The sequence below is a fragment of the Oryzias melastigma genome, linkage group LG9 (assembly GCF_002922805.2).
Source record: "Oryzias melastigma strain HK-1 linkage group LG9, ASM292280v2, whole genome shotgun sequence".
NCBI classification, from domain to species: Eukaryota; Metazoa; Chordata; class Actinopteri; order Beloniformes; family Adrianichthyidae; genus Oryzias; species Oryzias melastigma.
Window position 1 is genome coordinate 21,233,035 of NC_050520.1, and position 24,217 is coordinate 21,257,251.

The 24,217-nt window shown below is 36.3% G+C and overlaps 3 protein-coding genes across 4 annotated transcripts; 1 reads left to right on the plus strand and 2 right to left on the minus strand.

Annotated features, from left to right (window-relative positions):
- Window positions 1-6,989: 6,989 nt before the first annotated feature.
- Window positions 6,990-11,698, minus strand: wdr54 (WD repeat domain 54). The gene is made up of 10 exons (XM_024275957.1): window positions 11,554-11,698; window positions 11,101-11,380; window positions 9,683-9,745; window positions 9,450-9,516; window positions 9,302-9,358; window positions 9,101-9,228; window positions 8,891-8,991; window positions 8,472-8,634; window positions 7,482-7,556; window positions 6,990-7,347 (listed from the first exon to the last, which is right to left on the minus strand). The coding sequence occupies exons 2-10, from the start codon at window positions 11,323-11,325 to the stop codon at window positions 7,216-7,218; spliced, it is 1,011 nt and encodes a 336-aa protein (XP_024131725.1). The 5' UTR covers window positions 11,326-11,380; window positions 11,554-11,698; the 3' UTR covers window positions 6,990-7,215.
- A 21-nt stretch (window positions 11,699-11,719) lies between these two features.
- On the plus strand, window positions 11,720-14,397 carry LOC112148682. 2 transcript variants are annotated; one of them, XM_024275955.1, is made up of 5 exons: window positions 11,720-11,766; window positions 12,762-12,857; window positions 12,964-13,158; window positions 13,257-13,412; window positions 13,498-14,397. In XM_024275955.1, exons 2-5 carry the CDS (start codon window positions 12,846-12,848, stop codon window positions 14,299-14,301), a joined length of 1,167 nt encoding a protein of 388 aa, XP_024131723.1. In that variant the 5' UTR covers window positions 11,720-11,766; window positions 12,762-12,845; the 3' UTR covers window positions 14,302-14,397. The 2 variants fall into 2 exon arrangements, with proteins under 2 accessions (XP_024131723.1, XP_024131724.1); XM_024275956.2 differs by having other exon boundaries at window positions 13,257-13,419; window positions 13,498-13,600.
- A 5,042-nt stretch (window positions 14,398-19,439) lies between these two features.
- Window positions 19,440-24,030, minus strand: LOC112148603 (lysosomal thioesterase PPT2). The gene is made up of 8 exons (XM_024275844.2): window positions 23,650-24,030; window positions 21,964-22,117; window positions 21,159-21,254; window positions 20,976-21,083; window positions 20,812-20,895; window positions 20,634-20,718; window positions 20,009-20,063; window positions 19,440-19,850 (listed from the first exon to the last, which is right to left on the minus strand). The coding sequence occupies exons 1-8, from the start codon at window positions 23,848-23,850 to the stop codon at window positions 19,707-19,709; spliced, it is 927 nt and encodes a 308-aa protein (XP_024131612.1). The 5' UTR covers window positions 23,851-24,030; the 3' UTR covers window positions 19,440-19,706.
- Window positions 24,031-24,217: the final 187 nt, after the last annotated feature.

Sequence of the window (24,217 nt, forward strand, 5' to 3'; positions counted from 1 at the left end):
TTATAATTATTTACCATTTGCTCAACTTTCCGCTGACATCATTCATGATAATATGATATACACCATTATGTGAGAAGTTCTATCCCTTGGGGAACTTAGAATTTGAAAAACTAAGGAAAAACTAAAACTGTAGAGGGAGGCAGTCGGTTAAAGGTAAAACGAGTTCAATAATCCTCCTCTTTATGCTACAAACACATTGGGCATGTGATAAAGGTTCAAAAACATGCTAAACGAGCCTTCTTGAATGTGCTTTAAGCCCATGGTGTTCACACTGAACTGTTGTTACCACTGACTATATAGTTAAACTGGACTGAGCAATCCCTTCCCTCTGGCTTTCCAAACAGGAAGTACTCGCTGGCTCCAAGAAGCCAAAATCCTAGACTTCTATTGAGACATAAACAGCTACTCGTTCTATTTTTAGTATAACTATTCTTGCTCTGATACCTTTTTTAACATGTTCTTGGTAATACGAATTTTTTCTTCACAAATATTTTTTTCTTTATCGTTAATTTACTCAAGTTATAAACTGAACAATCAGATGTCTCAATTAAAGCATGTATTACCTACTGGCCCCCACAGATTCCTCCATTGAAAGGGTGTGGACTTCCAATAACTTCACTCCTGATTGGCAACAGTAGTTGCCATAAAAATGTTGACTCAGACCGACTCGGACTATTTACTGTTGTCTGGATCCGACATGGCGATGCCTGTTTCATGGAAAAATGCTAACTGGATTGCCTCTATTTCACAGGAGCCAGAAATAAGGCATTTTTCAATGGATGACATCATACTAGCTCACTCCAGTTCTCTTATAAAGTCAATGGTCGCCACCCAAAACTGGCACATGTACCTAGCCTACAGTCGGATGAGGGTGGCCGTGAGGCTGGCTCTTTCTTTCAAAGCTCTATTCTAATAAATGCAAGACTTGAGGTCATACAATTCCAGCCGGGCACAAACCGCAATTAATAATTTCTCCCCCATTATTAATGTTCAAACGGTTGGTACTTTTGAGTTTTGAAAAGACATCATCCAAAGGTCATTACCAAATCCAAGTCCATGATTGGTCAAACTGTAACTGGTTTCACTTTCAACGAGCGTTTATGGACCACGTGTTTTGTACTTAGAGCTTAAAATGGACTTAAAAACTTGAGTAGAGACTTGTGAATACAAGAGTTTTGAAGTGGAAGTTAGAAATATGTATAGGCGTGTTTACATAGACTTCTGATTGAAAGTGGTCGTTTACAAGCCCGATGTGAACATAGCATCAGTCTGCAGTTGTGTATACTGTCATATTTCTTGCATTGAATTAGATGCTGTTTTACAGTTTAACTGATGTATCACAACCTTTACCCAGAAAACAAAAATTACACACTAAGAAAAACAATTTTTGCTCTAACTAGAGTTAATGGACTAAAGCGATCTTAGTCATTACATTTAAGGTATGGGACTTGCAACAGATTTTTCATCTGTTATTGTTTGAAAGACGAGTTCATCTAGTTGTCATCTAGTATATGCTGTGATAAACTTTATAAATGATCATTAAAAAAGGCCTGCAGAGTCTGAGGGGAATTTGTGAGAATTAGTTGTAATACTGCAAGAACGTCCAGTCCTGGAACATTTACCTTTAAGTTTCTTTTTGTGCACATAGGTAATAACGACTCAAAACCGTTTTTAAATATATGGTTAAGCAATAGTGAACAACTTGCATTTTAAAAACAATGAAAGCAAACATAAAGTCTTTTGGCAAATATAGTGAAAATATTTATTTGCAGTATTAAGAAGTTAAAGGTGCCTTTTTACTATGAAGAGGTCTTAAATTTCTTGATAAATAATGTTGTTTTTCGTTTTCCATTTTAGAGCTCTGCAGCAAACAGCTGAAGAACTTTTAAGAACATCTCTGCTCAATAGAATATTAAATGAAATTGTGAAGACCAAGAGGGAAATCATGGTTCTGGAGAACTACGACAGACCATCATTGTTACTGTGAAGGAGGAGGCACCTGGGGGAGAAGAATGCAATATTCAAATAGGAGAAAATACAGAACTGTGGAATTAATAATTGTATAAATGTGGCATTCGTTATCTAACATTCGATTTGACAGTCTAACTTCTTTAATGAAGGTGTCTGTAAACTGTCATATTATGAAAGTTTTTTAGTTATTCATAAAAATAAAAGTTACAATTTAATTCCAAAGGGTTTTTTTTGTCTGAATGACAGTGTTTTTTCCATTGCGTTTTAACCATTATAAACGTTCCTAATATTTTAATGAAAAATTGACAACTGTAAGATACATTTCCATCCAGCAGTACAGTTCAGATAGACTCAGAATGGTATCATTTGTGAAAAACTGGCTCACATTGTCATTATCAAGTGTCTAGGCCAGATAACAACTATGCTGACAAGTATGTGATGAGTGGGTCATCATGGCTGTTTAACACTATCACCTGCCAATGGAACAATTGAAGGAACCATCAAATTGTAACATAATGGAATCAAATTGTAGGGAAATAAAATGTTGCATCCCTAATGTGCACATTCGTATATGTTTACACTGAAACACACGTACTAAATTCAATATATTTAGTACTCTATCTATCTATCTATCTATATAGGCTGTACCTTCAATGCACCCAAAAAGAATGGACAATGGCCTTTTAGACTGTATATAAAAACTGTTCACAAAATAGGCCTTCTAAATTGATTTTAATTATCCTAAACTTCTGCATCATTTCATCTATTTAGCCCATCTAGCTATTCATTTATCTTGTGCTGAAGTGTTTTTTAAACAGGAACTCTAATTATTTTATTTGTATGTGATGAGAAACAATTGGGAGAACACAACCTGACGTTTGAAGGAATCGTCTGCATCTCCTGAAGATGCACCACTTGTCTCTTTCATATTAACCCCATTAGCAGAGTCACTGATGAAGTGGCGTGGCAAAGGTTGCCAGGAAATGTTTGTTAATGCTCCAAGGCTGTTTAGAGGTCCACTAAGTCTATCGCCTACACAGCAGAGGCAATACGATGGGTATTTCATGAGGGAAAGGAAGAGAAAAGCAAATTTACACAAGTCCAAAGATTGAGTTTCACAACTAAAAGTAAGAGGGAAAAAAATAATTAAAAAGGACATTTGTCAGAAATTCTATCATTACAACAAAATATGCAAAACATGGACACCAATACATTTTATACAAACGAGAATCTGACGTTATTTGGAAGCGAGTCAGGAAAAGGACTCCATCATCATCTGAAGGGTGCCATCTGCACATACTGTAACACACATACACACACGCTAGCATCAGCATATCAACGTCAGTCAAGCCAAACAACGCCCTGTGCTAGGCAACCATGCCATCCTGGGGCAGATGGCAGTGTCTGATCATATTTATTTTACTTTAATCTAATGCATTTGAGTCCTATTGCTTTTCCTTGCTCTCCAAATGACGTTACAGGGATCATTCAAGGTGTGTGTTTTGATGTCTGCGGATGAGTAGGTGGTTGATATTAAGCAATAGAGGATTGGTATAAGCTACTAATCATGATTGTTTATCAGATTAAAGACTTAGTATTTTTCTTTCTTTTTTGCATGTTTTTCCATGTCAAAATGTAGGCTCAATTTTAAATTTAAAATCTGTATAAAGTTTGTACATTCATTAATAAAACTCTTTATTTAATTTCCTACAATTAAAAACTAAAAAAAGATTAGGATAAAAGATACACACAGCAAAAGCAATTTTGTAACTTACTTTTTAAAAGGTGAAATTTTACTGCCATAATGCATTTGTGTGGCCCGTTAGGTTTGTGGCTCAATGTTGTAGTTCTCTGTGGTAAAACCATGTGGTACAAGTGTCTTTAGTCTACCCACAGTCCATTGTTTAACAAGGCATAAATCAACCCACAATGACCTGCTGGACCCAATCACTTTTGTCACCACTTTTTTTCCAGAGTGCATGACCTTCCCAAATCATCTTGTTGCTCCCGTCTCTCCACATTCCATTTAGGTTTACCAGGAAGATAGGAGCATTCGAAAGTAACAACTCGCTACTTCTTTTGTTGTATAATTATTTCTTTGAAAATGTAAGCTATTAGTTAGGAAATCGGTCAAAATTTTCAATATTCCTCAGATTATCAGAAAACATTAACGTCCCTGAGAAAATATCTAAAATTGGGGTTTTCCTTAAAATCTAGAGCACAAGCTGTTCATTTCTTTCTCAGATTGCCAGAGCCAAAAAATGTTTTTTTTCTTAACAGAAGGAAGCTTCTCAGATGTATTCACCCCACCCACCACCACTACCAATGAAGGTCTTGAAAATGACTGTACAGAAAAAAGTGTATTTTGTAATCTAGATGGCTCTTTCATAAAGGAGGTCAATGCGTTGAAACTTCTTTTTTGTTTTCTTGTTTTCTTGTAATTGTGCTGCTGTGGCAGTCACTTAGATATTTCCAGGTAAGTCGGGGTGAGGCTTCCAGGAGGAATCCTGTCCAACCAGCCACCTCAACGTCCTCTCTCAGATTTTAGGAGCACCTGCACATCATCCCAGAGTTAAGTCTCCGATGCAGTCACCGGGTTTCTTGTTAGCACAACGGCTTGTGTTCAAAACACAGGGTGCAGATGTGTGAGAGATACAGGCCACATGCAAGATGGGTCTCTGGATTCCTCCCAGGACAATCCATGCATGCCAGTTCCTTTGTCAGTTGCACTTAGGCAATCAGTTCCCCAGCCATCAAATAGTAATCTTGATTACAAGCAACCTGTTCAGGCCGCAGCTATTTCTGCCAAGGGTAGCAGTGAAATTCTCCCCTCAGACTGCTGCCCTAAAAGCATTCCAGCTCATTAAGCAGCGTTAAGTCCAGTATCATCTTACTGTAAAATGAGCATTTGAGAAAATCGTCTTATAAAGTAGCTTTATAAGAACTTGTTTAGTTATTTTCCTGTTTTTTTTTTAATAGTCAAGATGTCGCTTTATGTAATTTTACAATGGCTTGATACTGATTTGAAACCAAAATTATTAGAAAACACTTTTCTAAAATAATAAAATAACTCCCCTTTGACGCCTATCTGTCAGTTTCCAACACTGACAGCGACGTATCTCCAAATTTCAATGTGCTTGAAAGGTCTATTTATACTACATATCTGCTGGAGATGGTTTCCCAATGGCTGCTCTGTCTTGGGTGTCAAGCTGGGGGGGTTTAGACTCCTCATCCCCCTGTCGAATCTCTGTCCCAGAAGGCTTAGTGACACAGGCCCAGGCAGCTGCCGCAAAGCCGGATGGGTAAGGAATAAATTGCTTTGTCTCCTCCAGAAGTATGAAGACATACAAATAAACACAATCAGAGAAAGGTTTCTACCACACCGGAAAAGCCACTGGGTTTTAACCAGCATTGACAAACTTGTTTAGGAGCCATGGAATCCAATGCTGCGGGTTTGGCCAGAATGCATGGATGGCTCAGCCTAATTAATGAAAAATGTTTTCCTAGTTGCCCGTTGATCTATTTTTAGGAATAAAATAAAAAAACAACAGATCAAGACTGCTGAGAATTTGTTTGTGTTATATGGGAAAAAATAGTTTCTTGTTTGGGGATTTTATTTTAGGCATTTGACTAAAAAAATACTTTTTCTGAAGTTAAACTATGAAACTGTCTTGTAAAAGAGTTAATAGCTTTTCACACATTTACAGTCCACAAAGACTGACATGCATGCCTGAGAGCTGTTGAGATGTTTGTGAGCTCAGCTGTTTTCAACACCAAAGAGCCAACTATTGACAGGCGCTGCGGCAATGCAAAGCCTGAGTGGCCCTGAGGCTGAGTACGGGGCAGACAGTTGAAACAGGTACTAAAGAATGACGGGATTTTTGGTTTTTCTGATGACAAAATGTCCTTCTTTTTCTCAGATTTTTTTCCAAACAACCCTCTATGTTTTCAAAGTCCTTTGCTTCACCTATGTGACACTTTAAAGCATTTTCCCGTTCTCTGCACTCTTCAAGTTGTGTAATCCATGTCACTTGGTCCCTCATATTGACACTGTCCCACAATGCCAACTAACCAGTTTCAGGAAAATCATGGAAAAAAAAACTTAGATATTTTAAACTAATTCAATAAACACGTTTCAGAGTTTTTCACGAACCTCACATTTGACCTGGCCAAATTATAAGCATTACTATTTTTGGAACCCACCAAATTTAAGTTACATAACTTGCCATGTGTGGGTTCAAAACAATCTTCTCAGCTGATGTTATGTGATCTGTGTTGACAACAAACCCGAAAAGGCATGGCCTCTGGGATTTGATACATGCTTAGCACTTGACTGACAACCAACATACAATTCTTTACTGACCTGATTCCTATCTTGTCAAAATAAGATCGGATTATGATATCTGGTTTGCTCATGCTAATAAAATAAAGAGAAAATAACACAAAAACTCTGAGCAGTTTTTTTTCTGTAGTTCTACAAATCCAAATACTCAGAAAGTTTTTTTCTCTGTTGGATGTTGTCATGTGTGGTCTTGTGCTGGTATTTTAAAAATGTTGAAGATCTTTTGTAACATTTTGTACCCATGAAGCTGCTAAACATACTTAAAATTGTTAACACACATAAATAAAATGTACATTATGGAATTGTAGATTTTAAAAATAAAATGAAACCCTTAAAAAAAACAAATTGCTCTTTAAAATCTATCTGATAAACACAATCTGGAAAATAAACATCCCCGAAATATTAACCAAGAGTTAAAATTAAAGTTTGAGCTCATCCTGGGACATGTGATGTGCCTGTATTTACAAGCTAATGCCAGAGATATGAGTCTTGTGGTCTCAGTGACACCAAACCTCAATGTGGGCTTTTTGAAGCAGCATGTTTACAGTCTGTAAATCTTTTAGGTCACTCCAGCTCACACTTCATTTAACTCTGTTAGGGTCCCACTGACAGAAACAAGCTCCACACCTCCCTCTACTGTTGGATCGGTGCATTTCACAGGTAAAACCAAATCCAGTACAAGTGTTTCATAAATCTTTACTGGTGCAGTTATTTTTTAACAATAAAGTGTGTCTGTTATAATACAGTTGGTACTAAAAATCACATAAATTTGCACATAAATAAAAACTTTAAATACCCTGTTTTTCAATGTAATTTTCTTCCTCTAAGCTGTTGGAAAGGACGTAAGAAATGCTTTAATCCAAATCTATACCAAATCTAATTCCATGAATAGAAACATACATCTATGTTTGGGTGTAGCGGATAATTTCACTCAGATCATAGCCTGTCACTGCAAAGGCATATCCATCGCCGTCACAGAATTTGGCACCACAGATTTGTGTGTCTGTCACACACTCATTATGTAAATGTGCAACCTGCAACAAAAGCACAACAAATTGGTTAGAATCTCATTTAAGGTTAGAGACAATGAATGATAAGCATTACTGGGATAAATAGGACTCAATTTGTCAAATAGAGATGCCTTAAGTATCAATCAAGGTTCATTTACCTCCACAGAATTGGTCTCTGGTGTCACAGACAGGTGCCACACCCTGACATAAGAGTCCTCAGCAGCAGACAGGAGCTGAAATAAACACATTAAGATTAAAATAACAACGTTTTGTGCTCAATAGTATTCTAATATAAATGTATGTTTTTGAACTGGTGGATGATTGTGATTTAGAAATCTGATTATCACACAAAAATAAGAATAACAGTAGCTGATTTGACTCATTTCATGTCCTGCAGTATTTATGGAAAAGTAAAAAATCTTATTTAAAAAAATATGTTATTTTACTTTTTGGAATTATGGTTTTAAAATTTAATTCAAAACAATATTTTTGTCCGATATACTTTTTTAGTATAATTTGCTGTGTAATTTGGAATCCTAAAATAGTAGGGGTATAATGATTGATCAATTTCTGTTCCTAGGATCCAACCAGATCGATCTTCCTGAGGCAGAATCGAATGGACCTATATAAACAATTCAAAATTAGACAAATCTATAATTGAATTGATCTTGGACAGTATTTTACTTAAAAAAAACATTTGAATTTGAACACATACACTTGATTATCTTGCAAGAAATACAAGGAGTCTGGAAAACTTCACCTGCACTTTTCAGTACCAGGTATTTTTCTCTGAGTCACACTGGTTGAATTTTTGGCTAAAAATGTCCTGGTTGATTTTACATCAGTGGATCGGATCGTCAAAATGAACCAAAATCAAAAGTGAATCCACAATTATCAAATATCAAAGTGAATCTTGTTCAAATAAATCACTACACCCCTATAAAATTGTGAACAAAGTTCTGTTTAGTGGTTTTATTTATATACTTTATATATTTTTGTCAATTATTTTCTATTATTAAATGTAGTCAGCAGGTTTTAAAGAACCGCTCCCATGAAATTGACACTTTTTGTATTTTTAACATCTTGCAGCATTTTTCAGTTGATAGAGGATATATATAAAGAAAAAAAATTTAAATCCCAAAGCTCACCAGTCCAGAAAAGGGAGCAATATCCAGGGAGTATATCCAGCGTGCGTGAGCGTTAATCTCAGACTGCAAAATTCCTGTCACTGCTTCATAGATACGGATCTGGCCTGAGCCATATCCTGCCACTACTGTACCTTTCCACAACTTGACAGATGAGCAAGATATGCTGAAAGCAGAGAGTAGAATAAAGGATCAATGCCATTCAGTAATAAGGAAAAAAGATAACAGATATTAGATTAGAGAAGCTCAGGAAATGAAAAATAATCAAAGGATGATGGAAAAAGTCTATAATTTAAATAGATATGCATTCTTATGTGATAAATATAAAAAGGAAATAATGATAAGAAGGCTTTTCTATCAAAATATTATTCTGTTATTGTGCTATTGTAATACAAAAAATGCATTAAATATACAAAACTTACTCAAAACCACCAATCTTATTAAGAAGCTGAAATTCTTCTCCAGACTTCCACACACAGAGACTGCCTCCATCGTCAACAGTCACCAGGTTTGCTACACACTCCTGGGAATCAAAACATGTAAAGACAAGGTTATAGAATGTATTCAGACAATAAAACTGTAAAGCATCCATTATAAGGAGATTAACAGAGCAAACAAACAAATAATAGTACCTGGCTGCCAGAACACTCTGATGCTATGTCAGTGATGGACTCCTTGTGCTCCTCGAGGACTTCAGACAAAGTGATGTTACTTCCTTTACTGGGCACATCAAATACTAGAATGGCACCTGATGAAACACCTGAAAAAAAAAACAATAAAATACAGACTTTTGGAATACACAGTTAAATAGTATTTCAAAAGCCAGTACTTACCCACACAAACATAGTTTTCAGAAACAGCTGCAATACCTCGAGCAAACACTGCCTGTGCTGGGATAATGAAAATAAATCTGTTATAACTCAAGGTTAATTGGAACAATCATTTCACAAAAAGAGCATTGTGTATTTGAAGCAAACTTACCTGTGGGAGTTTCAGGTGTGTCAAGTGCATGCCAGTACACCATTATGGAGCCATCAGATTCATACATCTAAAAGAAAGGATTTAAACATGGTAGACTACAGACGAGAAACATACTTTTTTACGTGGTTCCACAATAAATTTAATTTACAGGTTTTAATATAACAGAATAAACACCCTTTTCTTTTATATAGGCAGTAAATGTCAGCAGTAAAAGCAAAGATAAGAATAATCACCTGAATGCCTTTCTGAGAGGTCACCACCAGCAACTCTCGAGAGGGCAGAACACAAAATGCAGCCTGTAAAAAAAATATATATGTATTTAGCTTTAAAAAAAACATATGTATGAATTCACAATGTTGACTTATTTTTTTCCATTTTCAATAAATCTATTTATTCAGAGTTTTCTTGTGTTTTATATGAGTACCATCACTGGAGAAGAAGAGATTAGCTACAGTCAATCTCTCCTTCTCCAGTGTGGACATTGCTAGTTTCTACACCTAGTCACTTTTGCAGTGAAGTTATAAAAAATACATATTTTTTTAAAGTTTCAGATACTGTCTTCTAGATCCCCATATAGATTTATTTAGATGTGAGTATAGGCAGGATCATCACAGTGGTGTACATACTTCTTCACTTTTTCTATGCAAATATTTATAAGAAATGTGTATTTATCACCCAGTATATTTTAGATAGACATGCTTGAACTCTATTTTTTTGTTTTTTACTAATTAAATCCTTTCAATATAATTACAACAATATATTGCTTGTTTTAATGTGGAGTCAAATTCAGCAGAAGTCTGCTGCTCTGCTTCTTTTCCAATCACTCATTCTCTTGCTGATTCGAACTGGCTGGACACACTCGATCCTGATAATCAGTAGTTAGAAGGAAGATGAAATCTGAAAATCCAACAGGACAGTGTCCCTAATACCCTGGGTCTAAATAGTGTTCACATTTTTAGTAGAGGGTATGTGGAAATCAAATTAGATGTTGCTTAGATTAGAACATGGTTCTCATAGCTTTTCCTAAAGTTAGACTTATTGGCACTCACTCCGTGTCTTTAAGTTAATTGAATGTTCATTTTTTAAGGTTATTGTTTAAGGTTAATAAGAATAGAGCTAAAATAAAACATAAAAATACTCTGTGGTTTCCTAGGACATCATTTCTGTGGAGCGGCAGCAGCTCAGTTGAAATTTGCCTTTGAATTGTGCACAGGACAGTTAGCACACAGTACCCCACATCCCATTGCTGAGAGCTCTCTGTTTACATTCTCTCCCACTAGCTGACAGCCTCTCACAACCAAACATACCTGTACAACAAAAACGGTGAGTAATATTGAAGCTATTCTGCCGTACAGTTTTCAGCCAAATGTTAATGAGGGAAACAAAGACGTAGTTGGATCTTTTTGTCTGCATGTGGATGCATCCAAAACACAATTTCATGGGTGCGGGTCTTTAACACTATTTTCAGGAGACAATATTAGGTTGTAGGAGAAATAAAACACACAAAACACACTAAATATTTTTATACTTTTCAGATTGTTTGATGAGTCAGTTGAATGAATTGTTACCTGTTATGCATTAGGATTAAAGCCCTAAATATTACATTTCGAGCATGCTCAGGCATCAACGTGAACCTTGAAGAAAGCCTGACCTGCATGATGAGCGACGTGCTCGTAGCAACATTGGGCTCCTTGGACTGCAGCTGACGGTGGGAGTAGTTTAGTCCGTCCCAGGACGCGCTGACCATGTTGACCACGTTGGCATGGACCACTGTGAAGTAGGTGAGCCGCCTCGGAGCGATTCGCAGCACGCTGAGATTATTGTACAGCGCCGACGCGCTGTTTTTAATCTGGATGTTTTTTTCCTTGTGAAACATGGAGCAAGCTTTGTCTAACAGGACCAAGTTGAAGAGCAAGAGATTTGACCAAACTCTAAAACAAAAAAAACAAAAATACCTCGGTTAAACCACTCACACATATTAGAGAACGTGATTATTTAGCAAGAAAGAGCTTTAGCCGCGAGGTAAACATGTTAGCTAACGCGGCGAATGTCGTAAAAAGCTCAGTTACAATGTAAGAAAAACTATAGAGAACACTCAACATACCCGTATCTGAATTTACACAACTTGGTGCTTATTTTCCATTAGTGCAGCTTTTATATCTTAACACAGACGAGGATGCAGCACTTTCTTCGTTAGCAATAGGATTACCAGTGCGTCCTCCGCAGCCATAGAGACAACGTACCCTTACGTAATACGTCATCCCTGCCTGCTCTGTTGCTGAGCAACCGAAGACACCCGGGCTGCGATCAGAGAACAGTAAGTACAGCTTTAAAAGGCTCTCCACGACATACAAGTGATTTAAGCTCATTGCAGCAAAAGGAATTATGAACTTTGATGTACTAAAAGAAATATATATGTTAATTAAATGAAAAACTGCTCGACTAAACCACGTGGATTCATTTATCTTTGAATTATCTGAGCAAAGCTTAGTGTTTACATAGGCGACTTAATCAAAACAATAGTGCTTGCAGATTGTGATAAAAACTTTCACTAAGAAACAGAATCAATCAATTCATTTTAGATCCAGGAAATACTAGTAAACAAATAATAGTACTATGATGGAGCATATATAAATATTAACAAAAATATGTTTTGAATATCAGAAATAGTAATTATTTATGTATGTTTTTTGATCACAACTTTATTTAATTTATTTACAACGTAAATTATACTAATATATGCTTCACAGTAGACAAGCAAACTGGCTTACATGAAGAAAGTTGTGGGCTTAAAGAACCACTCCAAGGAAAGTTGTGTTGTTGGTGTTTTTATCAGGATCTTGTTTTGCTCCTGGTGGAGTACATATATAAAGACAATTAAGATTAAAACTGCACTTCTGAGTATTCTTCTTGTGAATTCGTGTGCATCAGAAGCAGACACAAAAATGTGCTGGAAAAAGCTTGTAAGTGTGATATACAAGTTACTACGGCAAATGGCAAGCTCCCTGCTCCGCTCCATTCTGATGCATCCACTTGCGGAGATGTGGTTGGACAGCTCCAATTGCTCTCTTTTGTTATTGCACACCTAATGCTAGGCAAGCTAGCAGGAGAACATGTAAATAAAAGGAATGATGGGAAGGGGGAGGGCTTGCTTTGCGCCAGCAGTCCAGAAAATGACAGCGTCTTTTTTTTTTTGGCTAAAAATTGTATAATCATAATTTAAAAAATAGTGGGAACACTTTTACAATAGATCAAAAGATGGAGAGGGACTTTGAGATTTCAAACTTGTCATGTTATTCTTTAATCCTTTAGAGAAATATGCAGAAAATAGGACATCAGGCCATGTGGACCTAATTGTTGAGCCCAGGGGAAGCTGAGGATACAGTATGGGACATTATGGATGAACTAGTAAGCAACTATCAACACATGCAATGATGATTAATTACAAAATCAAGTTCAACTTTAACTGCAACAGGTACTGTGACTGTTAAATATTTCTGCGTTTGTCTTGCAGCATCTATCTTATTCTGGATTATGGGCCAAAAAATACCTCACAGACACTCTGAAGTGCCAGATTATGTGCTTAGACAAAGGAGACGATGCAGGGGAAGTATCTAGAACAGAAGACTCTGAACCTTTGCCAGCAACTTTAGATCCGTGGGCTCAAGGATGCTTGCCAGTCATGCAATCTGCCCATATGTCACCACAGGTTAATTTACATTTCATTCACGTCTCTTCATTTGGTTTCTGTTGGACTGCTTGTAATCATATTTACTTCACAACTAACAGTTTTCTGTCTTTGAACAGGAGGATGAGTATGACTCTCATCAAGTCCAAGTCAGGTCAAGTTGGCCTGTCAGTAACAGGCTGACAAGCAGTTTTTTGTTGACCAACGAAAAAGGAGGTGTCTCCTTAGGAATCTCCAGTGGCAGACCATCTCCCATTGGTTGCACCCAACGACAGGTACCAGGTACATTTTTTTCTACATTATTTTCCTGCATTATTTATTAATTACACTTGTTGACACTAAATATGTATTTTTCATCAGGAGGTTCAGACGGATCAGATCCAAGTTCAGACAGTTTCAAGTGAAAAAAAACCTTCTAATGCCAGTTTGTTGTGTTTAACTAGTTCACTTCTCACTGAAAAACCAAAAACTACCATGAAACATGCCAGAGAAACACAACATCATCGGATTAGTCAGTGCCCCCCACAAAAACTGGATCAGAAGAAAAAGCAGGGTGCAAACCTGTTTCCCAAGGCTGATGCAAACAAATTACTACCACCAATTCCCTACTCAAGTGAAAGAAAAGATGTGGAAGCGAAGAGAAAGAGTACGGAGCAAACTGTTTTGAAACACAAAAATGTGTCAGGAAATTACCTCAAGGGGAGAATAACACCTTCAAGGTTGGATCATTCATGTTTGCCTCAAAAATGGATTTGCCCACAGTATGAGATTGTTGAGAACATTCACACAAAACAGAAACCAAGCAGAGAAACCAGACAGGAATCAAAATTAAGTAAGCACTCATACTGGACAACAGCATCACTAAAGCCATTAACCAGCTCCAGGAACCAATTGGAAAAGAGTAACTTAGAATATGGCCATTTGCCTAAACATGAAAAGGAGCCAAACATGACGAGCAACGTGGTAAGGATAAACAAGACGGTTTTGGCCAAAGGTGCTTCTCTCATCGATTCTCAGAGTGTTGAAATCAACCCTCAAACACGTAAGCGTCCAACAGAACCTACCAAGCTAAAGCCGATCCAAAACCATCCAGCTGTGCCTCTGCTTTCAGTTGAACAAGTTGCTAAAGTTTCACCTCAGGTAAACCCACTGTTTCAGTCCTAGAATGTGACATCTGCAAATAATAGGTGATGAAATGATATATTTGTCATTGGAGATGATGAAGCTATAAAATAAAAATATATAATCATCACAACTTGATATTTTCTTGGCTTTGTCTGGTCAATGAAAAGCTTTGAAGGAGATTCAAGCCGTTTAGGGAAAAGGTGATTCCATGTTACCATTCATGAGATAATTTATGTTTATTTATAACCAATATTAAATTCTCAGGATTTATGTGTGATTTATAAATCTTTATTTTTTTCTTTAGCTCATGAGAATATTATTCTGACATTTCCCATTGAATAATCGATTTATATTCCTACAATCCAACTAGATCGATCTTTCTAAGGCAAAATAGATTCGAATTAGCCTATAAGAATCAACTTTGTTTCAAAATTAGACAGATTGATAAGCAAATTAATATTGGAAAATACTATTTGGATTGAAACATAATAGGTTCCCTGCGACAGACTGGCGACCTGTCCAGGGTGTACCCCACCTTCGCCCTTCAGTACCCGGGATAGGCTCCGGTACCCCCGCGACCCCAAAAGGGAAGAAGCGGCCAAGAAGATGAATGAACATAATAGGTTTATTTTACTTTAACATAAAAATAGCAAAGTACCTTCACAGCGGACAACACACATGATAATAGCAAAAAATGATCAACCATCATTACAGTCCAATGTGTGGATATAGTTTGAATTCTGCAGACATGAGACTATACATTGTGGTAAATAATGTTCCGTTTGTATTATTTTGATATGGAAAAACAACAGTGAGCTGAACATTTTGAAACTAAAATATGAATTGATTTGTCATTAACTCTTGTTTACTTGTTTGTTTGTACACATATTAAATTTACACTTGATTATGTTGTTTCTAGATCAATTTTAGGTTAGTGAATCAAATCAAATTGGTCCTCTCAAAATGAACCAAAATGGGAAGTGAATTGAATCAGCAACCACAAATATCAAACCATTGTTTAAATTAATTGTGACATCCTTATAGTTCCATTTAAATCTTCAAATTACTTTACTTTGTTTCATGCTGTTGCTTCTGTTGTCCAGGAGGGGGCAGTGTAGCAGCAAGAAGAACAAAGTGGTTTTGAATGAACAGAGAAGACTGAAGGTTTAAAGAAGCTGCTGTAAGATGTGTATCTGTGGTGGATTGTGTGTTGTCAGAGTGTTGTGATGAAGAGCAGAGAGTTTGTCAAAAGTCTGGGTCTGGATGTGTTGCTCAGGCTGCACTTCAGCATCTACTCTCAGGTGTGATCCCACCACTGAACAGCACGCGGGCTTTGACCTGCTCCGTTTCCGACCTGGGCCGATTCACCCCTCCTTAGACGACCTGGTTGTCCCGGGCTCCCCCAGGAAGACCATATCGATACCGAACTGAGTGTGGACACCCGATCAACATAGTCCACTGCAGCTCAGAGCTCCTGAGCTCCAACCATCCTCCAGCCTCAGCCTCCATGAAGCTTGGATTACAGGCGTGCGCCACCACACCCGGCAGGAGGATGAGACACAGACCAGATGTTTGACCAAGAAGATGCTATTTATCTGACATTGAAGGCCCAAGAAAACGGCATGAAGACACTTTTGATGGTTTTTTAACATCTAGATCTGAAATGTTTTCCAAATGTGTTTGGCCTGTAGTGCACCATCCATGTTTTCTGCTGTTTCCCTGTGTTCAAAACTTTAAATTGTCAATTGTCTTCACATTATAATGGTTTCCGAGATACTATTAACACAGACATAATTTCTCAGTTTGTTAATCTATTTTCTTCCTTGCTTCTGTACTTCCTACGTATACTGTGGATCCGTTCTAACTGTTCAATGCTCCCAAGTATAAGTTTTTAGCATTTAAATTATGAATTTAAAAAGCAAAAAATAAACAGTCGGAAAAACTCTCAAATATGTTTTTTTCAAAACTAGTAAAAGTAGGTTGATTTGGAAACAAAAACTTTCACTTGTTTAAAAAAGTTTCAAAAATTAAAATAAGTGTAAAATATTTTTTTTTACAATTTTGAGTTTTCTTAACTTTTCCTTTTTTAGAGCTTCATATCGACCACTATTATTGAAATGTAACACACGAATGTGTCCTCATCTGTATCCCACAGACCGGCAGATGTAAATTTTGTTTGCCTTGATCTGAATTTAGAGAAATAAATAATAAAGCTTCATGTTTGAATATTTTTAATCTGATACATTTTTCTGAGGCCAAGCAAATGTTTCAGTTCAACCTACTTTTATTAGTTTTGAAGAAAATATATCAGAGGTTTATCAACTGTTAAGTTTTTCACTTTATTAATTCCTAATTTAAATGGTGAAAACATTAAATCAAGAGCATTTGACAGTAAGAAAGTCCTGTATTCAAAGCATAATTAGAATGTACAAAAACAAGGAAAAAAAAACTAAAATACAGACAGTTTGTGTCTGTGTTAATAACTACTATAGTGTAAAGACAACTGACTATTTAAATTTTGAAATTTTGAAATACGCAGTATGGAACAGCAGAAAACATGGATGGTGCACTACAGGCCAAAGACATTTGGAAAACATTTCAGATCTAGATGTTAAATAACCATCAAAAGTGTCTTCGTGCCGTTTTCTTGGGCCTTCAGTGTCAGATAAATAGCATGTTCTTGTTTAAACATCTGGTTTGTGTCTCATCCTCCTGCCGGGTGTGGTGGCGCACGCCTGTAATCCAAGCTTCATGGAGGCTGAGGCTGGAGGATGGTTGGAGCTCAGGAGCTCTGAGCTGCAGTGGACTATGTTGATCGGGTGTCCACACTCCGTTCGGTATCGATATGGTCTTCCTGGGGGAGCCCGGGACAACCAGGTCGTCTAAGGAGGGGTGAATCGGCCCAGGTTGGAAACGGAGCAGGTCAAAGCCCGCGTGCTGTTCAGTGGTGGGATCACACCTGAGAGTAGATGCTGAAGTGCAGCCTGAGCGACACATCCAGACCCAGACTTTTGACAAACTCTTCATCACAACACTCTGACAACACAACCTCCACCACAGATACACATCTTACAGCAGCTTCTTTAAACCTTCTGTCTTCTCAGTTCATTCAAAACCACTTTGTTCTTCTTGCTGCTACACTGCCCCCTCCTGGACAACAGAAGCAATGGTAGCAATAAATAGGTAAACAGAAATAAAAGTTTTTATGTCCCTCTCCAATTTATTTCTTTATTTGGTGGAGGGGGTTATTTGGAAATTTCTATGTTATTGTGCTAAACTATCTACAAAAAATGCTAAAAAGAATATTATTCTGCGTAATCAATCTATTTACATTGGTGTTCAAATGTGATGTTTTTCTTTTGTGAAATGAGATGTTTTTCGAATATGAACTCAAATGTAGTTGAGCTGGTCAAAGCAGCAGGAAGAAAGCCATGTGTGTATTTATAATTAATATTTACTCATTTTAAGCATTGCTGATGTAATTTTTTATGTTTATCTTGTTACAAATTCATCCTAGAAAAGTAATTCTAAAGAAATAATAGATTTTCTTTTTTTTATAGTAAGTTTGTTCCAAAAGGTGGCTAAATTATCTCTAATTTTTTCCTTATACTTTCATGTTTGTTGCATTTTACTTCAAAAGAAAAGTTCTTATTTGAAAAGGCCACAAATGAGCCCTTTTGAAATGAACGATGAAAGTTAATATTTTATAAATTCAAAATATTTTTATGCCCCCAGATAAATATGTCAGAGAAAATATCTTCAAATGTGTGTGTAAGGTAAACACAAATTACACCAGCAGGTTCATGAAAGCCTGATAAGGACAATTTTTCCATGTTAAAATCACTTATAGAAGATGAGTTGAAGCACAAAAAAGGAACAAAAAACAAAACTGTCAAAGTTTTAAGGCAACTAGTCACACTCATTTTTATATTTCATTTTTAAAGTCTAAATAAAACTTTAATTTTTCTTCCAAATCAAAAGTTTGAGTTTCCAAGTCAACTTTGTTTTATTAGTTTTGAATAAAACAGTTTAGAGTTTTAAAAACTTTTTTTTTTTTTTGGTAATTTCTATTGATTGAAACTTAAAATTGGAGCATTTAACACTCTAAAACCCAGGTATCCAACATTTACTTAGAATGTGTTAAAAGAAGGGGGAACAAAGCACTGAGAAATTGTGAATCCACATATAAATCCTCCATTTCCAGATGTTTTCACTCATCTGTGTATCCTCATCTACTGTAAACTACAGTCAGTCTGACATGACCATCATTTGTGTGGTAAAACGCTATTGGTATTGAAAAGTCAGTATATTAATAAAAAACATTTAGATCACAAACTTCTTTCTTGCTTTTAAAAATAAAATGTTATTGATATATGTTGTAATATAATCCTTTACAAACACTTGTAAGAAATTGTAACTAAAAGTATTTTTTTTAATGAAATTGCAAATTTTTAAATTACCATTATTAAAACATGAGGTGACAAATATTAAGGCAACAGGAAATAGTGTCAGTCTTTAGTTGTAGAAGCTGTTCTCATGTGACAGCATCTTCTTGGTCAAACATCTGGCCTGTGTCTCATCCTCCTGCCGGGTGAGGTGGCGCACGCCTGTAATCCAAGCTTCATGGAGGCTGAGGCTGGAGGATGGTTGGAGCTCAGGAGCTCTGAGCTGCAGTGGACTATGTTGATCGGGTGTCCACACTCAGTTCGGTATCGATATGGTCTTCCTGGGGGAGCCCGGGACAACCAGGTCGTCTAAGGAGGGGTGAATCGGCCCAGGTCGGAAACGGAGCAGGTCAAAGCCCGCGTGCTGTTCAGTGGTGGGATCACACCTGAGAGTAGATGCTGAAGTGCAGCCTGAGCAACACATCCAGACCCAGACTTTTGACAAACTCTCTGCTCTTCATCACAACACTCTGACAACACAACCTCCACCACAGATACACATCTTACAGCAGCTTCTTTAAACCTTCAGTCTTCTCTGTTCATTCAAAACCACTTTGTTCTTCTTGCTGCTGCACTGCCCCCTCCTGGACAACAGAAACAATTTTTCTATTTTCTAAAAAAATGTTTTAGTTTGATATCCAAAGGTACAAAACTCAAGTTTTTAATACAATTTCATAAAAAAACAACGTTTTATATATACTTTAAAGAAAACTACAGTAACCTTATGGATCATCTAGTGGTGCAAGATAAGGATTGCTAGATGTGATCTGTTTGAACTATTTTTCTTTCATTGCTTCTTTTTCTTTCCCAAGATAATGCATTGTGATCACATAAAGATAAAGAAGGAAACATGAAAAAAGATGGAATTTTTTTGCAGTCCCACATTTCAACACAAAAACATACAAGTTAGAACCCAAGCTGTTATAGTTGTTTTTGTTGTTGTTTTTTCATAAAGCGCACACTAAGAACTTTTGTTTCTAAACCAGAGTTATCTCATCTTCAGTCAAGCCATTTTCTAATGCATCTATTAAAGACTCTCAGGTTAGACTGCCACTCAGAGTGTTTGACCCCAGACTGGATGCACTCGATTATGTCGCCGCGAGCGTCCAGCGTCTTCAAACCAAACGAGTCTTGTGTGTAAAACTGAGGCAGAAAGACAAGAGAATCAGGTTTATACGTCAGTGATGATGAGCTGTCATTATTTAAGGACTGATTAAGCACCAAATTTTTATAAAGCTTCTTTTTGCAACACACCAAATTAACAGCTATGACTGATCATGTGATCTGTTGCAGCCACCTACCGTCTGTTGCCTCATATCAATAATAGCTTCTTGGCTGTTGTAGAATCCAAATTGGCTACAGAGATGAAAAAAAGACATTTAAGGCTAATATTAAAATGTATTATATTAAAAAATAATACATACAATATTAAAAAATTATGATTTTTTGTTTGTTTTTTGGGGCATCAATGAGATCAGACAAACACAAGCATGCAAACAAATTAAGATTTTCTTCTGACAATGTTGTAAGAGCTGTGGTTAAATCTTGCAATAAATAAATAAATGAATACAATGCAAGAGTAAAATAAGATGCATCTAAAGCCTACACAATATGACCTTCAGAGAGGCCTGAAAACATCCCGTCAAAACATTTTATTAATGAAGAAATTATTTGATATTTTCTGAAAAAAAGTAAAGAAAAAAGGTGATTTTACAAAAATATGAAACCATTACTACACGAAGAAAACCCATTTTAATTTAATTTAATGTAGTTCAATTTAATTTAATTTTTGATTTATTTTTTATTTTATAAATGCCCCAAAGCAGCTAACACTGGGCTAATTGGTTGAACATCACATACATTTCAGGTCTCTGAACGCGTCGTCCATTCATGATGTTAGATATAAATAAGTGGGAACAGGGATACCTTGATTGCCACGGAGTGATGATTTCATCATCTGGTCCTCCAATCAGCACCAGCTTCCTGATGCGCAGGAAGTTATTTCTCCACACTGCAAAGGAGATGAAGATATTTTTTTTTCTTTTACACCATTCTCATTTTCAATATCCACCATGCAAAAAGGAGGCAACCAAACCCACTATACCTGCCGTTCGGCTGTGCACTTTTTCACCATTCAACAGTGGAAGGTAGTTGTTGTGTTTCAGGTATCTGAACTGTTGGTGAGGATCTGCACAGAAAACATGTGTTGCAGTATCTTTTCTTCTGGAATCAATCAACAAAACCATTCATTGATATTACTGCTCTCACCATTCCAATAGTTGCAAACAGAAACTTGGTTCTGTGCAATTCTGTTGTAGCAAAACAAGTGGACTGAACCTCTTGCAGGAGATGGAATATATTTGTAGTATTTAGGCGCTATGGAGTTAAAGCACAACTTTTACTTTAAAACTGTACAATGAATGACACAACTATTGCACAAAGTTCTCTGACCTCCATATTGTCCAGCGAGTGGCGACGAAAGCGCAATGAAAGTGTGCACATTGTGGTTCGGGAGCACGGAAAGAACTCCTCTGCAAATTGGACCCCCTTCACATTAAAGGACAGAACACATGAAAGAAGCTTAGAAACAAAGAAGAAGTTTTAGTAATTAAAGTCAATGGTAGCTGGAATAAAATCAGGGTGGTAAGACCACCAAACCTTGGTTTTAAATAGTCTCTCTTGGTTGCAGATACAACAGATGTAGCGTTTGTTGAGACATTTTGTTAATTTCAAACTTCAAGGTTAGCACTGCAAAAACAGACCTCAGGAAGAAGTCAAAATTCATGCTCTTTTGACAGATTATTTTTAAATGAGCAAAAAAAATGATGACTACACTACAAAAACTGTATCAAGTGAAATTAATATTTTTTTCAAGTAAAATTGACACTTTATTCAACTCTGATCCCTGTTGGTGAACACATTTTTCAAATAAAATGCTTAAAAAAAGTTTTGATTTTTCTTGCACCATTGTGTGGTCTGAAAAATCTCAGAGTAAACACATTTGTCTCCTGTTTTGTGACTCTGACTTAGATTTTAACCTCACTTTGGACAAAATGTTCAGGGTTTTTTATACACTCAGAGTCAGACTTTACAGAGATCCTGTGGTTATCTCTTGATAAGGAACTTGGGTCAGTGTGAGCCTCTAATTTCCTATTAACCCTTTGTTTACACTCTCTCCCACTATCTCAAAGCACCTCACAAGCCACTGAGGAAACTGTTACTTCTCATATTAAACACTGGTTTAGTGTTTGCAAACCTTGAGAGAAACACAGAAGATGAACACCCTCCGGAGACTTCCTCGTGATCCTTTGGATGACCTTCCCAAAGCCTTGGACCTGCAGCCACAGGGGCTTGGTGCTGTCTCTATCGTTGAACAGATCAATCACCGTCACCTTGGTGCCTGGATGCGCCTGCAGGGTTTCGGGGAGCATGAAAGCGAAACATCTTTACAGTCTGTGAAACATGCAGATCCAGCAGCAAAAAGTGGCTTCACAGATTAAGAGTTTTTTCTTATCAATTCATTGAGTCAAAAAAAGTTTTTTGAAGTATCACTTAAATGCGACACTTGTTTCTATAAATCCCGTAGATTTACACAACGAGGCTGAATTTAGATTTTTCTTTTTTTATTATTATTGCTTTACTAAATTGTACATATTTAACCCTAAACATGATAACTATTAATTAAAACATGTTCATACAGAATGTGGATGTTAAATACTGTTTATGTAGACTTGCAGTAAAATCTAAGAAAATATAGGGTTCTCAAATTATCAAATTAATAATCAATTAGCCTAACTTACAAATATTTTAGTGCGCCTTTTTTATGGCATTAATCTCTTTCTTCCGTGAAGTCCGTTCATGTCTGATAATGCAGATAATGGTCAGTAACAAAAATAATAAATATTAAAACAATTATTAGAACTTCAGTATTGTAATATTTCTAAGCTTAAATTATTTTTCACAATAAGCGGACTATTTAAAACACGTAGTCGTGGAAACAGCTCCAACCTCACTCTGCTCTCGCTACTTCCTCTCTAAGGAATGATCAGATTCACCAAAAGGTTATAAAAAATCTCTTGCCTTTTTCACTGTCTTGCTGTTGAGATAAACTGTCAATATATGTGTTATTTAATAAGAAGTTAGTGGTCAATATTTTCTTGGATTGCTCAGAGATATTTTTCCAATTGTTTATGTTTTTTTAAATTATTATTTTTATTGTTTACGATTGAAAAAAAAAATACCCCTTGATGGTGTAAAAGTAAAGTTGGAAAGCAACTTTTTAAATAGTAATTTGATCTTTTACTGCGCTATAATGTCACAAATGTAAATGAAAAATATCCCAAAGTGAGGTTTATCACTGCAATTATTAAGCTAAGAATATTTGTGATTAAAATTGATTTATTGGACTATAATTAAAGATCACAATGAATAAATTGCACAGAAAATGAATTGCATGACAGCACTAACACAACCAGAAGCCTTTTATCTCTCTATTCTCATGGAAATACATACAACACATTTTTTTATCATGCATTCTACAGATGTGGATAACATTTCCTGCAGTACTAAAGCTCTTTTTTTCTTTTAAATTATCTTTATTTTTTACTGAACTTCTGAAAAAGGTGAAATCATAACATCATTTGCAGTAAACTAAAAAAGCAGCAGTTCAGACTGATTTTTTTTCTGTTGTAAGGTTGACTCTTTATTTGATTTTACTTTGAACAAAGGCAAAAATTAAAAAAAAAAAAAAAATGTAAAAGGTTTTTAAAAATCTTCACCTGCTCTGTGTGAAAAGATCTATAATGTAAGAATCAGTTCAGAGCTGCAACTCTTAATTTAAATGTAAAAGTGTAAATTAAAAGACTTCATGCCACACAGACCTCTGATGAAAGTAAGGAAATCCACATCTGATTTGTTTTAGCTCACTGCTGAGAGGTCTTACCATCTGTATGAACCTAGAGAGCGTTTGTTGCAGAGTTTCTGGTCCACTTAAGATCCCATGCACGATGAGGACATGTTTGTAGGCGCTGGTGCAGCCGCCTGCCAGCAGCAACATGAGCGCAGGTGAGGTTAGGATAGAGCTCAAAGTCTTCATGCTCATGCACAGTGACGCTAGCCTCAGATTTCTTCTCTGTCTTTCCATCCATGAAGCCACGGCAACTTCTTAAATAAGCTGAAACGCTGAGGTAGCAAAACCAAAAAACCATTTCTGTTTATTCAAGGCTTAAAAATCAATCAAAGACCAGAGGATTTCTGCATGTCATTATCTCAATGCAGCTGGAAAACAGGTGTGAGGGACCAACTCTGAGTCAATGTGGCTTAGTTGGTGTCTCAAACTGCCGATCTGCAATAAAAATCTCTGCAGAGATGTGTGTTTTTTTAAAGAAGATAATATATTTGAAGATAAACCAAATAAGTTCCTAGATGTTTTCCCTAATCTTTGTTTCCTCATTCGTTTTACACGACCACTGTTGATGTCAAATAGTAGTAAAAAGCCAACACATTACATT